This window comes from Pezoporus flaviventris, unplaced genomic scaffold, assembly GCF_033815535.1.
Source record: "Pezoporus flaviventris isolate CSIRO_AGI_PZ_B2104156 unplaced genomic scaffold, CSIRO_AGI_Pfla_v1 ptg000140l, whole genome shotgun sequence".
NCBI lineage: Eukaryota > Metazoa > Chordata > Aves > Psittaciformes > Psittacidae > Pezoporus > Pezoporus flaviventris.
In genome coordinates, this window is record NW_026892688.1 from 411,154 (window position 1) to 429,230 (window position 18,077).

Here is an 18,077-nt window from a genome sequence, read left to right on the forward strand (position 1 = left end):
ACCAAAGTAAACATTACTGAGCAACAACTAAAAACATCAGTGTTATCAGCGTTGCTCCCAGGCTGAAAGTCAAAACCACAGCAGTGCCCCACCTACTAAAAAGGAGAAAAATGACTGCTACTGCTGAACTCGGGGCACATGCATATTCTTTGGTATCTTCAGCATTGCGTTTCTTGGAGTTGAGAATCCTAGAACTCAGTCACTTCAAAATGACAGAGCATACACAGACACAGTAAAAGAGTAGGTTTTATTTCATAGAAAAATTTTAACAGTGCTTAAGAGACAGCAGCTGGACAGCAATTTTCTGTATATGTAACAGGCAAAAACTCAGGCACTTAAGTTAACAAATATGTTGCTGTTGCAAACCCAGCTATCCTGTAACAACTATTCACATTTTTCTACAATACTAGAAAGTGAACTTATGGAACGAAGATAACATGTAAAAATATCTGGCAATATGGCCATACTTGCACATCCCCAAGTGTATCTACAGTCAAAATCCCCAATTTAGGCACTAGCCCAGACTATGTGCACATTAAAATAAGTCCATTTTAAACATTCATATTTTCCTTTAATATATCAAGTTACTTGCTTTCTCCTATCACTAGTTCATTTTTCCTCTTTTTTTTCCAAATCGAGTATTCCAGCTTGTTTCAAAGAAATTGTGAAACATCTAAAAATCAGACTGCAAATTTAAGTGTCACTTTCTTGGATGTACACAATGGAATTCTAAAAAGTATGCTTAGCAAGTCAGAGAACACTATGCACATTCACAAATATTTTTAGTTGCTCAAGAATCAAAAAGGATCTTTATTTAGACAAACTAAATTTTATTTAGGTACACAAACTATGGTACAAGTGTTGTTCTTATTGGCTGCTTTTGAAAGGTCCCGTTAGCTCCTGACTTATGTGTGTACGGCCGATACCATTTCTGAATCCTTTCATGAGAGGACTGCACTGGCTGTGGGAGGCTTATACAAACGTACTGCCATGACTGTGAAGATGATTGTGATGATTTTGCAAAAAGCACCTGAATGCAAAGAACAGAGAATCCTTGTTGCAGTCACCTTTAATAGCAGATAACAGTATTTCAGCTGCTACTGAAGTTTCATATGGTGAATTAAGCTAAGACTTTAAAATGGATTCTGTGAATTTCAGCATATTTTACATGAACTGCAAAGGGCAGGTAAAGGCAGTCTTCCAACTTCAGACCACTCACCTGCCTGAGAGTTCCTGCTTGTAGCAGCTATTGCCATTACTTCAGTACTGTATTTACTCACCACATTCTAACCTGAAGTGCAAGTCTGCCTTATTTCTTGTTCCCATATGGTATTTCATGGTACCAATATTCTTTTTGCCACAAACTGAAACTCCACACATACATACCTGTTAAGTATTCTCCTCAGCTACCCTAAAAGGTTGTTCACTTACTACTCACTGGTACAGTGGTGTTTGTGCAACTTGGTGCGGGACAAAGAGAGGGGTGAAAAAGAGGAGGCATTATATTTTATTACAAATATGCCTGAGAGATACTGAAACCTCAAGTTGTGACTCCTGTAGTTTCACTTTCAAGATTAGGTGTCAGCAGTTCAGTTTATGCACTGTATTACAGTTGCTAGAAGACAGCACAAAAGCAGTTATCACAGATGCAAGCTTAGCCTGCCTTCCCTCCCCCAGACATAACATATCTCACATACTGTAAGGGAACAGATTGTTATATAAGTTGGGAAAATTTCTGACTAGTGTTTGAGATATTTTCAAAACCTTGATATTAATTTGGGGAAAAAAACTGAAATATGACAAGAAAGAATATTCCTCAGACCCTAACATGCCAACAAACTGAGGGGTAAGACTAAAACATGTGCCCAATTCCTTAGAATTCAGTAGATAAAGTGTGACAATGAAGAAAAACCAAAGAACAAAACTATTTTTATATTACTGTTATTGGAAATATTTTTCTAGGTAATTTCTAACAGCCATTCAACGTGGTTTTTCCAATTATTATTTCGTGTTTAAACACTTATGAAAAATTAACACTTTATAAAAAACACTGCTGCTAAAAACAAGTTTAAGGTTCCATTTTAAAGTAATACCTATGTAGCAGTCCAAGTCAGTATATCTTACACTGTACATGTACTTAATATGAAGAAGCCACTTACTTATGCCCATCAGCAGATAAGCCATTCTTTCATTGTCATAAACCCAACAGGCTCCTTTAGTGTTACAGTCATTAATATCCCACAGAGTACAACTGTTGTCTATAGCGACACCAAACAAAATTGGTCCAGGAATAGTACCTAAAAAAACACAGCAACGTGTAAGAACTTTCAGTTACTCAGAATAACCTTACCTGATCTTAATAAGTATGGTGAAATGCCTAGACATGGTGAGAGGATAAAATGGGAGAGCCACACAGTAAACATTTTAATCAAAATCATAGGGCTCATATTACATAGCAAGTGTGCCTCTTCCGTGATTCTCACCAGGTAAGGTGTGGGTTAATTAATTCTTTATACAGGTCTCATTTTATCAAGCAAGAGATTTGTTCAAAAGATTTGACCTCCTCAGCTTCCTTAGTTTTCATTGGAAAAAAAAAAAGTGTGATTGAAATCAGGGGAAAACAGCTAGTAAGAAGGATTTTAACTGAAGGAAAAAAGTCCCTTCACTCAGCTCATCACTAACCTGTTCCAAATGCACAAACCAAACATATTATTATGTTGATATGTTCAGTCAATGTCAATGTTTATTTTTTTCCCACTCCTTAGATGCAGCCAAGCTTCCAGGGAAAAACTAACATAAAGTGAGTAGTGTTTAAAATGATTCGCATAGAATATGTCAAGACTTGTGTGATTTTTGTTACACAGTGCTTTGTAAAGCACAAGTGTTTTGCATCCAAGTACAGCCAATTTTATCATAAACACTCCAGGCTGACCACTACATGTCTACCTAACCTATTCAAGGCTTAAACTGTTCTTGAGCTACTCAGCAGCTACGGCCTCAACACAGCTATTCTGTCTAGGACCCCTGTGTGATTCCTAAAATGTACAGCATAAATATCCTGCTGGTATCAATGTTGTTGCCACCTTCTTCGGTGACAGTTAATACAGACAGTGCAAAAAGTTCTACTATCCTCCGCTACACAGTGAAGTCAAGAGTTGAGATTCTGCCACAGATAACCGAGTAGAATGAATCAGAGAAGCCCTCACAAAACACTTAACAATACCTCCCTGCTAATTAATACCTGTGACGATATTTACTCTTGTTGTGCTTTATTAGTAGAATGACTTGGAATAATTGGAATTCCAGTAAGTAGAGCAAATCAGAACTCATAAGCCAGGTTGGATGGGGCTTGGAGCAACCTGGTCTAGTGGCTGGTGTCCTTATTCATGGCAGGGGGCTGGAACTAGATGAGCTTTAAGGTCTCTTCCAAACCAAACCATTCTTGGATTCTATGATATTTGATCTCAAATGACAGGGAATGGCTGCAGTACTAAATATAATATAAATATAAAAGCCTAACCAGTAACTGAGCCTTGAGCCAGTCTTGAACTACATATGCTATTTAAAATGGTAAAGACTAAAACAAGAGTTTAAAGAGGAAAAAAAAAAAAAAATATCAAATGAGTGGTTCAGAGAATACCTACATTTAAGTTAGTGTTTTATTTAAGGCGATTCACCTTACTGAGATTTTGGAGGCACTTAGGTTTAGAATTTAATTAGTAGATTTCCCACATATAAGCTTAGTAATTACTTATGTACAAATATCTACAAATTCAATAAAGGCTAAAATTAGTCAAAGGAATTTAAAGGGAAGGCAGAAGAGGGAAGACAACCTTTCCACTTCAAAATATATTGCCATGTCCAATAAGAATATGATTGTGTGAGACTGCGTCACTTTCTTTCAACTTCTGGAACTTGAGATATTAACTACAAACAGCTGTTTTCTATTACATCGCTGATTTCTTATTTTTTAACTTTCAGAATAGGTTTTCTTCTTGGGGAAGCAACAGCAGGTGCCTTTTGCTTAAAGAATAGTAATTACTTTTATTTTGTTTGTTCTGATAAGAAGAAAGGCTAAAATGAGCATGCATGCCCTATTTAAAAGGAATTTGTTATAAGGCATCTGCCTTATAACAAGTGTACTCTATAAGCCAACAACAGGCTGCTTGAAGCTCCTCTGAAAGCTTGTTACTGCATTATTTTTTAAGCCTAGAAAAACATCAAGCAAGTAGATTATTCAGAGGCAAGTGTTTCAACAAGAAAGTCATACCCAGTAGTCGTACAAACACTAACTGCACTCCAAGAGCGAATGAGCGCTGTTTATCTGGCACACACCTGTAAACAAGATTTGCAGTTTAAGACTTAGTAAACAACTTTTACCTGTTCTGTTTTTCTGCTTTGTCCCTCAGTGAATATGCTTTGTCTTAATACACCCTTTTAACATGTTAGTTGCAGAAAGTTTTAGAAAACCAGTATGCAGAACAAGTAAGCAAATAACTTCAAAAGGTATTTTGACAAAAGAGGAACTCCAATTTCTCCAAGAATTTTAGATTGAACTAGTTTAACAAATAGTATAAATAAAAAGCTAGCTTACCAGCAGCACCCTGATAATACTATCGAGCATCTTTTTTTCCACAGAAAAAGTAAGAAAGTAAAGGACAGTGCTAGAATGCAATCTTGAGCTACTATTCCTAAAGAAGTAATAGATTAACTGAGACTTCAGCAAATCACAAGCTGTTGTATTACCCATAACCTTTATATGTAGTTACCCGACCTTACAATTAATCAGTTCTGGCCTATGTTATACAAATCAACATGTTGATTTAATAACTACCAAAATTTACCTCCTCATCTCCTACCTATTTCTCTCAGATATTTCACCAGCACCACTTTTCTCCTGCCAGTGTCTTTAAAATAGTACGATAAAGATTAAATATAGCCTAACTACATTTAGGCAATTTAGTTACAGCACTGTTTTCTTTAACAAACTGTATCTTTGAAGCAGTGTCAGTGCGAAAAAGACTCTACTACTTAAATATTAGAATCATACAACTATAGAATAACTAGGGTTGGAAAGGACCTTAAGATCATCTAGTTCCAACCCCCCTGCCATGGGCAAGGACATCTCCCCTTAGACCATGTCACCCAAGGCTCCATCCAACCTGGCCTTGGACACTGCCGGGGATGAAGCATTCACAACTCTTTGTGCAACCTGTTCCAGTGCCTCAGCACACTCACAGTACACTTACAGTAATTCTGCTCTTCTTTTTATATGAATTAACCCCTACAGATAGGAACAGAAAGAAGAGGAATGTCCCACAGATACCACTGATTTACCATTTACTATCTGGTAAACAGATTCTGGTTTACATTACCTAGTAAACAGATACCTGTTTTAAATTTAAGTATTTTTTCTAACTTTAAGATACCATTAGAGCATAATATCATAGAATCATAGAATAGTTAGGGTTGGAAAGGACCTTAAGATCATCAGGTTCACCCCCCCTGCCATGGGCAGGGACACCTCACACTAAACCATCTCACCCAAGGCTCTGTCCAACCTGGCCTTGAGCACCACCAGGGATGAAGTTCACGACTTCCCTGGGCAACTCATTCCAGTGCCTCACCACCCCCACAGTAAAGAACTTCCTCCATATATCTAACTTGAACTTCCCCTGTTTAAATTCGAACTCATCACCTCTTGTCCTATCACTAGAGTCCCTAATGAAGAGTCCCTCTCCAGCACCCTTGTAGGCCCCCTTCAGATACTGGAAGGCTGCTATGAGTTCTTATATTCAGGAATTATTCCACCATTCTGGAATATGTACGACAACCACAGAAAAACATCCAAAATGAGAGATTATGAGCAGCCACTGTTAGGATCGCCATTCCCATACAGGAAAGTAGAGGAAAGAATTAGTTTTGCATAGTGCGGGTTGTTACTCCTACCACTAGAACACTCTTACAAACACATGGGTTTAAATTTGAAGCTACACAAAATAGGCCTGATAAAAAAGTATCAGAACATAGTGTAGTAATTTATTCCATGATTTAGGTATTTAAATTAGGGTTTGCACATTTAAACTGCTCTACAGTCTTCCATAAGAACTGTTTCACTGTTTCAGTTGAAGTATACAAAGATTAAAAATTCCAAGTGCTTAGAATTACCTAAATAAAACTATGACTATAAAACTATGTCAGCTCAGATTTGAAGATGATGCAACACTTCACGTCATTCTGATTTGACACTAACACAACAAACTGTTAATTCCAAGCTGTTAATTCTAGATTTACACCAACCCTGAAGCAGAGGCTTCTACAAATCACCGTTGCAGTGTAACATTCCCCTCCCGAACTCCCTACCTAGGAAGTTGTAAAAAGGGCATCTAATCATACCCTCCCAAAGCATCACATGTATACTGCATCCCTACACATCATGAACATTTTCTCTCTAGAAGTATTAGAGGTGCAAGTCAGATTTCAACATAAAGTAAAAGAGCTTTACTTTCAGAACAAGGTCCATCTATTTAAAAAAAAAAAAATTTAGCTTTCTTGCATATGAATTTCACCAGTCTGAAAGAGTCAAACCACTGGTTAACAGCCATATACATGCTGTCGTATTTTATATAATAGACTACCATACATATAACATCAATATCATATGAAAGGTAGTCTGTAGTTCTCAACAGACTTCAATTTTGCAAGTCAGAACTCTGAACTGAGACAAGAATGAGAGGTTGAGAATACAACATTGATTGCTATTTTGTTGTTTTTCTGGTACAATCTGAAATCCTGGCACACAGGATTTCACAGGCCACTTTTATACTTTCTTTATCCGAGCATATAGTACATTTATTCTTTCTTGTTTTGACTAAAACAGTCAGAGGACTACTCCCATAAAAGTGCGATTTTACCACAAGTAGGAAAGATGTAGAAATGTTCAAGCTACTAACCAAATGTAACTACAGAACTAGTGAACAATGGTATGACAGGCCTCTGCTTCAAGTGCTGCTTGCTTACTACAAAAAGTACTAAAATAAGAAGTCCCTTGCACATTGGTTTAAGTCCACATTCCAAAGCAAAAGAAATTAGGATATTTCACTCATCTGAGCTTTCACAAGAAGTCTACCTATTTCTCAGCTCTAAAAAGGGTACCTGAGAATGGCTACAGTTGTTGGAGTAACAGCCATAAATGTAAAAACAACAGCAAAAAAGAAGAAGGTCAGGAATAAAGGTAAAAGTTTGCATTGTGTTGGACATTTCCCAGAGACAGCTTCACAGAAGAGGTCTTCTAAACCAGCTTGTCTTTCTGGTTTCCCAATACAGGAACAGTTGTGGTACATCTACAAATAATTTATAAAAGAAAGATTAGGTCAAGAATGACATTAAGTAATACTAATATGGCAGATGTTAATTGGGTTAGCATCACACTAAATACAAGGAATAACTCCTGACTTTGCCATAGGAGAAACAGTCCATTTCCTGATGATTACATGACACTGTAACCCTCATTTTTAAAACTGGTTCAGCAGAGCTTCACTGATCCAGCTCACCTGAGCAAAAGGTATTTTTGGTTTGAGGATCTAAAGACCGCTATAGTCTCCATTTTGTGTGGAGCAAGTTTTAGGTACAAGCATTAAAATAAAAGCCCACACAATTCAAACAAAGCAAAATCTTAAAACTAAAGATTTTAGAGTTAGCAGCATGATGATATGCAGTACATAATACTATACAAAAATATGAATGACCACATCTATTGCAAAAAAATCCATACAGAAAAGAAACAGCTATGTCAGCTGACCAGATCAACTCCTGGTGCAATTCTCCTCAAATTCGTTAATACATTGTGAAAATCTCCCTGAGTTAGACAGACCAGCATGAGGAGAGGAAAGGAGCTCAGCCCAACATAAATTATAAAAATCAAGCAACCAGCAAAATAATTTTGAAGAGAGCTTTAAATGGATTTGACCTAGTTTCAACCCAGGTATGCACTCCAAGTGATGAGGAAGGCTCAGCACAGGGATAGGAGTATGTAATAGAGACCAGTAGCAGGAATCACATTGGTATTGTGACTGAACTTCGTATTGAAATTGCTGTTTTGTTAAATGTAACTTGTACTGTATTTTCTGCATATTTTTATCACACTCCTGAATCATAACTCCTGTGTAACATCATCTGTCACAAGTAAATTTGACACCCCCACAAGAGGAATATCTAAAAGCACCTGGTCAGAGTATTGGACAATGACACGTACCAACATTCATCCTACTTAGATATGTGTTTCCAATCCACACCCATTTTTCTTGTAGTAACTATCACTGATTCATAAATACCATTATTTGCTGTCATACTAAGGGAAGAATATTTTCAATACAGAATATATTTTGCAGGTAACCAGAACAGACCATGTTAGCTACCTTCACAGTATAAAGTACCTTTTCCGTCTTGTTAATAACAAGTGATGCACATCCTGCGAAACAAGGAGAGAAGTACTGTACTTCATCTCTGCCACAAACTGGGTAGTACATAGACCGTGAACATCCACAGTTAGCATTGCATGGTGCTGTTAAGTTATGTAGCATGCCTGTTCTGAAAGGTAAAAGTTAATAAGCTTTTAATAAAGTAGCTTAAAACCAGAAGACATATAAATGAGTAATGCAGTATTTACAGGATAATAAATCTCAAAATATTCAAGCAGTTTATGCACTTTTTTGTTTAAAAATAAGCCATGTTCTTAGTACTTACAACTCTTCCCATTTATTCTATACCAAGTTTTTTTCATACTATTATTCCTTTCATAGAGTATTCCTCTAATTTCCATTCCACAAAACAGATGACAAAACTGTGTCTCAACATGATTCTTGTACCATCTCCTCCCTCCCCCACACTCATTAATTTGACTTTGTTCTTTTTAGATTTTTAAGAAAAAAAATAAAATCAAGAAGATTAAAAGCTGTACTTGGTGTTATTTATTCTGCTGATCACAGATTTTTTCCATGCTTTGGATTAAAGTGCACTTGCAATCCCACTGCATTTTAGTATTTTTAACAGTTACACAGACATCTACATTGTTAAAGCACTGAGATGGCTGCACATGCTAAATGCAGAGGGGTAGGACATACAAAGTCTTATCACACCCACAAGGACCTCAAAGATGTTCTCACTATTTTGGGAATAACTAATGAACAGAGTATAATTTAGCTCTTGCTTATTATAACTACTCTAGATTTAGGCATTTACTTCCAGTATAGGACATAGTATGGTTGTATTTGAAGTAGCCCCACTTTATTATAAGTAGGGCTAAATAAAGTATTAGTTTATGATGTGCGGGACCTTCTTAAGTTTTCATTGAAGAAAACAGATTACACCCCTTGATTTTCTAACAGTGCATTACTAAGTAAAGAAGTTTCACAGCTTAAGAGCTCAGTCAGCTGATTCCAGGATACTAACGCTGTCAGTAATTTAAATATTGTACTGTCAACTGAAAGTTACCAGATTCACTACCTAAGAGACAGATTTCTTCAAGAGAATTTAAAATGGGCACAAATACTAAGTGGAGAAATAATTTATCTAATAATTAAGGCAATAACTTACATAGAATTCAAACTGCACATGAAATATTAGGGACATCATAACTACCAATATACTTAGTTTGGTGGTTGTACAGTTGAATCTTATTAAGTTACATTAGTTCATTCTTCATAGATAGAAGAATCAAAGTTAGTTTGCTTTGGCTTAAAGCACTACTACAGTGAACCATAAATTCACTAATCACAGATTTGTTTGAACAGAGACTCATTAACCTATGAGGCATGCCAAGCCTAGAAGTATGTAATCAATTCAGTAGCAACATTTCTTCTGTTTACATGGGCAGAAAACATCTCTGTTCCCTGACCTACAAAGAGGGACTAAAAAAAATACTTAGTTATGCATAGTTAGAGGAAGATAGTAACATGCACAAGAAACACAATTTAGTGTAGGCTCTTCTGACATGGAAGTTGTTCTAACATCTCTTTTCTAAAGAAGCCCAGCATTAAGTGGTCTTCTAAAGCTCTATAGGTTGGGTATTCTTTCACAGCAAAGCAAAACAAGGAGCACCAGAGACCTGCTGGAATGCACAGAACTACAGAAGTAGTGCATTTCCGTTTCTTCCAGTTTTCAAGGAAATACTGGGCAAAAGAATTTGACAAAAATAAAACTTGAAGGTTTTAACAGACAAAGTAATCCACATTAGTTCTGTTTATAGCCTTATCTAGTAATAAGCAGAGTTACTACAAACAACATACTTTGTTCACCAAAACACGGACTCAAAAGGGACCCTGTACTCATATGGCTCTAGCACTGAACTTACAAAAGCCTTCCCCACTCCCCAGCTCCAAGCTATTTTTCAAAGAAAGAGAATGCTTGCCATTAATAATTTTAAAATCTCCACAAAAATTAATCTGCATCCATTTCCAACTCAACTCTCAGAACACTCTCATAATTTATTATTTCAGAAGAATTTGTTCAATAACATAAGCAGGAATCAGGCACTTGCCTACTCTTCCACAAGCTTATACATTTGTTAAAGCTTCTAGTACATATTTCAGCTGCTCGTTGCTTCATGGACGGTAGATACAGAACTACATTAGTGCACTACATTAGTGCCACTATTTTGATGCAGGTTGTATATCCAACAAAACATAATCCAACATGTAACACGGAATTACATAAAACTGAACCATTGCTTATAATGGATACTGAGCAGAGTTATTTCAGGACTAGTAAACTCCAAATGTCATGTGTATATATATATATGTATATACACACACATACACACACACACACACACACACACTGCATATGACAGGTCTTCAGCAACGCCTAACCTACACAACTGCTGAAGTTACACAGAACTATAAAACACAAGTCAACTGTATTTAACCAAGGAAGAAAATCAATTCAGCTTTACCTTTTGTCAGCTTCTCATTATCACAGTACCTGGTGTAGGAATCTAGATAGCGTCACATACTATTTTTTATATAACTTCTTCAGTATTCAGTTGCTGAATATAGATTCTTCTGCTCAATTTGTAACTATAAACTTTCCCCAATCAGTGTCTGCATCCTAGTTATCACAGTTCTGAAGTGTCCACAGTAATCTTACAGCTAGCATTTTTTCACACTAGAGCTATGTTTTAAGCATCAAATGTTAACCCTGACCTTTGAATTTCCTGTCAATTGATACATCAAGCCGTAAAGATGAAAGATGAAATCAGAATGAGTGTTAACTTTGCTTTAAGAAGAAGGAAGTACAAATGAATAGTTAAGGTATCATGGCATTAAATTTCTACTCTCTTAGAGAGCGGGAAGACTAAGTAGCTGCCTTCAATCACAACTGTCTCCAAGCCCTCTGAATTTCTGTCCTGTTAACCCAAGGTTACCTATTTTACTGGTTTTACATTTACCTAAATGAGACACTTGAAAAATATCTGATTAGTCTTTCATGTCACTATTTTGGGGAAATTTTTGTAATATGTCAGTTATGTTTATGTCAATGATACCCTTGAAAGATCTAGGAAAATTAAGAGACTTCACATGGTGTGATTTTTGTGCACTTAGTTGCCTCAGTGAGTAAGATGTGACTCTCCTGCATTCTTCTATTTGTTATATGTTTATATTAAGTCAGTCAAAAAGCATGACAATGCCAAGTAAAGAAACTATGTATGTCTGTTTATTAGATGTTTACCATTTTTCCCAGAAGTATTACCTATATGCATGAGAGGCTACAAAACTAACTTCCCCCCTCAACCCATCTTCTGTATTTTCATTGCATACTTCATGCTACTGTGTCAGTAAAGTGTAGAGACACTCTTCCCCATCCTAGGATTCAAATGCTTTTTTATGCATCTAAGCATAGCTTACAGATACAGTTTTTGTACAAGATAGTGCTGCCTAAGCACTTTGTTAAAATGGGGGAATTTGGGGAAAACAAAAATATTTTGGTAAGTTACTCACACAGTAAGTTACACAGCAGGCTGCTCATACTTATGATTTTTTTTTCAAATGGTAGCTAGTCCCTAGCTACCAGTCTACTCGAGTTATTTTGCACAGCAGTATCTGGCTCTTCGGCAGACCTTCAAACAGCTGAAGTTGCCTCTGGCTCTGTCAATTCATGACAGAATAACTGACCACTTGAGAGCACAGTTTTGGCACAGCTATCTACCTTCCTCTGCTTTTAAACACTGCTCACACTATGGAAGTGTGTGCTATTTAAAACTATGAGAATTGAGAAATCATAATCTTATAATTAATGCCTTAATAAGGCAAGATTAGACATTTTATACAACATAGTGCCCATGATCATGATATAATCACATACATTCAATGTTTTTAAAACAAGCAGACCTAGAAATCCATTCTCTAAAGAATGCTTATCAAAGCAGATATTTATTTTTTAATCTTGCTTCATTTTTGTCTTCTCTTTTTTGACTCTTTTTCCCCACCGCTCTACTGGTTTCCAGAGTAAGCTTTGTTCATAGAAACAGGAAGAACATTCATCCTAGAATTTTTATTGCAATTACTACAAATATCTAAAGATGCGCAATACACTGCATTCTTATAAGGAATGAGAATTGCGTTGTTTAAGGGAAAGCACGTATTTTCTTGAGAAGTCTTCCTATACATATTAGACAAAAGTATTTTTAATTATGTTTCAGTTAGCCATATTACTCCACCAATTTTATTCTTCAAGTTGGTCAATTGACCTATGCTCTCTTGGGCATTAAATTTCTATCTCTATCAGCCACTTTACCATGAAAAAAAAAATAAACCTTTCACTGTAAATGGAGGCTAGATATGCTAGAATCTGATGCTACAATAATGTCTTAGTTTTTCTAGGGAAAAATCTGCAATCAGTGTAAGGTGTAGTTCACATCAAGGCTCTCATGAAAATATTGACAAGCAGACTCAAAAACTGCCAAGATTGTCAAGAGCTGGTTAACCGGACACAAAAAGACATACCACTTCTGCAGGGCTAGAAAATTAGCTTTAGTCAATACCATGGCTACACCTAAAATGGTCACAAAAGCTGGGATTTTTGCAAGCAGGACCAGCCTGCTCAGAACATTCTGTAGGCAATGTACTATTACATTTTCTGAATCACCTATTGCATGAAGATTCCATGAACAAGGTTTTAGAGTTCCGCAAAGCACTTCCATTGCATACAGAAAGGCAATATATGACATTTTTAAAGGTTTTGCATTCTGTGAAGTAGCTTATTTTAAACATTATCACCAAACCCAAGAGTTCATTAAAACATATTTACCCATTATATGTTTCAGAGACACCTGCGAAAGGTTCATTCCCACATTTAGCAAATAAAAACACTGTGTTTAATAGTAGGGCCACTGAACAAGTGCCTATCATGAACTTGATTATGCTTTTGCAATCCATTTTGCACTTCGAAACCAAGATGCCACTTACGACTTGGCCTAGTGCTGCTGCTGGAATTAATACAAGCCCTAGAGGAAAACAAGACACCAGCAATTACATAAAAATGAAAGATATAATTAGTGAAGCAATTTAAAATGCAATTTTATCCTAAGGAAAAAAAAAAAATAATCACAGAAGTTACCTGTATCTTAAGATGAAGTCCATGTGATGTCATTTTCAAACCATTTTACTAGAATGTGTTAGCATAAGCAATTTATTCTGCCTTCACACTATCTTTAGCCTTTCCAGAAGTTCAACTTGACAGCATAATTGATTTACAGTTGTCCAAAACCCAAGTTCAACATAGCAAACCTCAATTACTTAAAGTGTACTACATACTGGGCAGGAATCTCTGAGCCACTTAATGAAAACAGGTAATGCTCTTTCACTGCTTCAGTCCATTCTTCACATTCATGTTCTTTGTTATACATTCACATTTTGAGCTTTTTAATAAAAAGCCATAATCACCACTATACAAGAAACAGCACAAGATACAATAAGGCATCTACATAAAGATTAGAAAAAATAGATTAGAAAGTCTAGAACAGTGTGCCAGTTTCACTGTCTATATAACCCATGATTAATCTTCATACTATTAGGAGTCCAGATACATATCTGAGCACTTTTATGGCTAATCTACAATACCACACAGAACTCAGTTTAACATGCACTGACCTGAGACAGCTATTTTTAAAGACAGTTCAAGTACTGTAGCAGAACTGCACAGGCCACATACACAGAGTCAAAAGTGCTTTAAGTAGTTAACATAGCCATTGGTAACACTGAGACTAGCTAGCTCAACATTAGTTCAGGTACAGCTAGCTTTCAAAATTAGTGTAGGCATTTAAAGCTGTACATCTGGTTAATGCTATCAATATTTTCCACTCAGAAATTCTACAGGCAATAGTGTATAGATCTACAGACAAACAAAGGAAGATCCTCTTTTCCACTTCACTGCTGATTACTGCTTAACAATTGAGCATGTAATCCAATGAATTTCTATGCAAAACTTGCAAATACTCAATTTTGAAGCTATGATGTCTGAATAGAGAAAGTACTATGTGGTATTATCCAGGGAAATAAGTAATTCAGAAAGTGTCTCCCAAAGATATATTTCTCTTAGAACACTTCAACTAGCATATGCTTACATTGCAGCACTATACAGCTGAAGTAATTTAGCAAGACATATTCCAGAAATATTAAGTCTGCCACACTGTAAGCATCTGTTGGCCTACCTGCCTTGATCTGGATGCTGTTCTTCAGAAGTAATTGTGTCAGAGTTAATTATGTGACCCTACCTAGTGCACCTCTTCCATTGGATTTTTTCATTTGTTTCTCCAATATTCATCTATTCATAATCTTCCTCTGTTCTACCTCTTAGGTCTGCATACTGGATAATGGGAGTAAGCGACAATAAGGCAACCATAGAAGCAGCTGTACAGTAATTTTATAACATAACCTGATTAGCCATTTTATGGTAAGCTATCTCACTGTAACTTGGTAGAACTGAAGAACGGAAAAGCCAGGTCAAGCCCTGGCTTACCTGTAGTAAGCACTGCTTTTTTTCCAGCTGCCTTTCATAGGCAGTAGGGACTAAGGCTTAATGTTTCTTTAGCTGATTTTTAATCAGGAAAACTAAATGTGTTTTTAACAAGAAGGAATAAATTATGGTTACTATCAGACAATAATTAGATCTGCACCCTTGGTGAATTACCCTTGGTGAATTAATCTCACGGGACAGGCAAGAAAATTCAAAAATATAATTTCTGCTATGAAAACTGCATTTCATGTAAGTCTGTTTGCAATATCTTGACAAACACAAGATGCCAATATAAACTATAATGTTAATGAGGTACTCAGCACAAATGAATTGAACATGTAAAAACGAAAAGCCACATTACCTGCAAGGGTTGCTGAAAAGCTTGATGTTTTCCCAAACTGGTTTTCTATCAACTTTGGTAGAAATGTGGCAAAGCCTGTGGCAACTAAAGCTTCTGAAGTACTGGCTACTATTAGACTCATAAGCACCGGATTCTTCACCAGTATCTATGGGGGAAAATTAGCATTACACTCGAAACTATTTCACTGTAGTACCATATAATCTAGAAGTCACTATATTTTAAAGCAGATACTCTCATTTGGAACTTCACTAATATGCTTTTCTTACTTTAACGGTCCTAAGCATCAACAAAATGAATATGCATTAAATTATCAGCAGCACTGGAGACTTACCTACCACAACACAATAAAAGAAGCAATTACCTTTCTGAACATTTATGTTTTACCTGAAAAAAAAAAATCATTTCTCAGAATATACCAGTTTTAGTAAAATCACAATTCCCTTACCAGGAGAGCCACGGGAAAGTCTTTAAAGCTTTTTCCAATATCCTGGGTCTCAACAAGCAGCTCACTTCCATCATCATGTGTTTCAGAGATCTTTTCAGACTGTATTTTTGCTGTTCCTACAAATGGACATATTTACTGACAACAAAATCATTGAAAACCCGTGCTCTTGGGCTTGAAGTCAGAAAAAACAAAGTAAGTGTTTACTTTCCTTCACAAAACTAGCTCAGACATTTTAGGTATTCTTGACTATTTTACTGGTACAGATCCATAAAAGTATCAACAACATACTGCTGCAGAAAGAAGTATTTGGCTGAAAGCATCATGCTTCCATTAGAAACCCTTGGCTGTAAGAAGATATTATTAGAAATATCCTAAGAATTTCAAGCTATCCTGAAACTCATTCAATTTTATTTTTTTTTAATTGTCCTCACATTCTTGCCAGGCCCCTACTCCATTGTTTCTTTTCCTCCATCATTTCTCTTTCCAGGCAAGCACAATACATTCCTTTAGATGTTCTTTCAAGGGACTGCTAGATAATAACTACCTGAACAGAAATTGTATTAAACTTATTTTTTAGAAGAATGCTCTGGGATACTTTGATCCATGTCTTATTATTCCACCCAAAACAATAAGGCAACAGAGTCAAAGACAATAATGCATGCATGCATGTGTTAAGTCAATGAAATTTCCCTATGTTTCTTGATGGGTAACACAGTATCTTCAAATATAGTCCTGGGTGCTCAGCTGCAAGCACCTTCCAAATTGTGACCATCACTTTCCATGCTCTACTGGCTTCCAGTGTTACCATACATCAGTACATACACAAAGCCCTAATTTGCTTGTTTTAAAGGCTGCATGTTGGAAACAAGGTATTTATCCCAGGTTTTAGCCAAAAAACAGTTAACTGATAAACAGAAACAAAGAGCAATCACTCAGCCCGGCAGCCTGTAACCCAGAAGTAAAACAAATCTCTCTTCCAATATAGCCCATTATTCTTAAATGTTTACCTGGTAGGTATTTTGGAAAGCATGAAAAAGGTATTATAAGAGGCCAAACTGCGACAAAGCACACAAGAAATCCTATCCACCAAGCTCCAAGCCAACGTGGGTCATCTGGATCCATCTTTGTACTGGAAAAATAATTTGCAAAAGGTAGGTTTACAATTTGTGAATTTAAATCGGTAATTTCAGATGTCAGTGAACTAGATCTTTTGTTTGTTTAAAATACTAACTTAACAGAAGGCATTTTAATTTTGTAATTTTTTTGTTTTCTACATGTATTTAATTTATTGGTGGCTTGTTTAAAGCACAATCACCAGCTCTATTATAATACTGCATTCTACTAAATATAGCTTTCAACTCAGTCAAATTCATTCTGATTTGAAGGTCACTATTTCACTCTGATTTCAAGATTCTGCAGCATTAAGATACTGAGAAAACTGTTTTTAGAAAGAATCAAAGTCAATGAGTTAAGTGAAAGACAATACAGAAGTTCAGAGTATCACTGTATTGATCTAAAGTCCCCAAAAGAGAGGAAATAAAAATGCAAATGAAGTTTCTGGATAGTAATACAGTTTCTGTCATTTTTTGACTACTCAACTGGTAAATTTTCTAGCAAGCTCTTCCCCAGATGGTAAGTAGCAGTATCCTACTCCCCATATCCCACCTCAGGGAAACTTTCTGCACAATAAATCAGTAGTTGCAATCTAACCCTAAATTAGCAACTCAGCAGAAGATAAAGCATTTTTTGTTAATCAGCTTTAAAACAGCTAGCATCTCAAAAAGCTAGAACAAAGTATTTGCACTACAGCGAAACTTTCACACACAATGGAGTTGACTACTCACTGTGGGAAGTAACTCATTTGCTAGAAGCCCTTGTGAATGCACCTTGTTACCAAGTTAAAGAAGCTCTTGAAAATGCAGTATTTTCCAAACAAAACCACTTTTTCCTCCTTACATGGAGAACAGATGAAGATTTTAATAAGAATTAATAGGGGAAGAAAACAGAAAGCAAAAGACTAAGTTGTAGCCTGCCTTTCTGGGATCTCGATATCAATATAAATATTAAGTAGCTGTCCTCCTAAGATGTAGCCAACAGCAGGACCCAGCAGTGACATGGCATAACCAATTCCTAGAAGACAAAATACATCAAGTTCACCATACATTTTTAAAGCTTTGTTTTAAAACACCATGAATCAGCTTCAGACCAAATGGTTTCCATAACTCAATCTGGTTTTTTTAGTGTCATACTTCAACTACA

General features: G+C 36.1%; 1 protein-coding gene across 1 annotated transcript in view; it reads right to left on the reverse strand.

Annotated features, from left to right (window-relative positions):
- Positions 1-905: 905 nt before the first annotated feature.
- The window catches only part of SLCO4C1 (solute carrier organic anion transporter family member 4C1), a 31,084-nt gene continuing 13,912 nt past the window's right edge, over positions 906-18,077 (reverse strand). Inside the window, 10 exon segments of the mRNA XM_061479054.1 lie at positions 906-1,030; positions 2,160-2,297; positions 4,271-4,335; positions 7,156-7,343; positions 8,436-8,589; positions 13,306-13,501; positions 15,374-15,518; positions 15,819-15,934; positions 16,826-16,947; positions 17,852-17,948. Coding sequence (XP_061335038.1) covers positions 906-1,030; positions 2,160-2,297; positions 4,271-4,335; positions 7,156-7,343; positions 8,436-8,589; positions 13,306-13,501; positions 15,374-15,518; positions 15,819-15,934; positions 16,826-16,947; positions 17,852-17,948 — 1,346 coding nt within the window.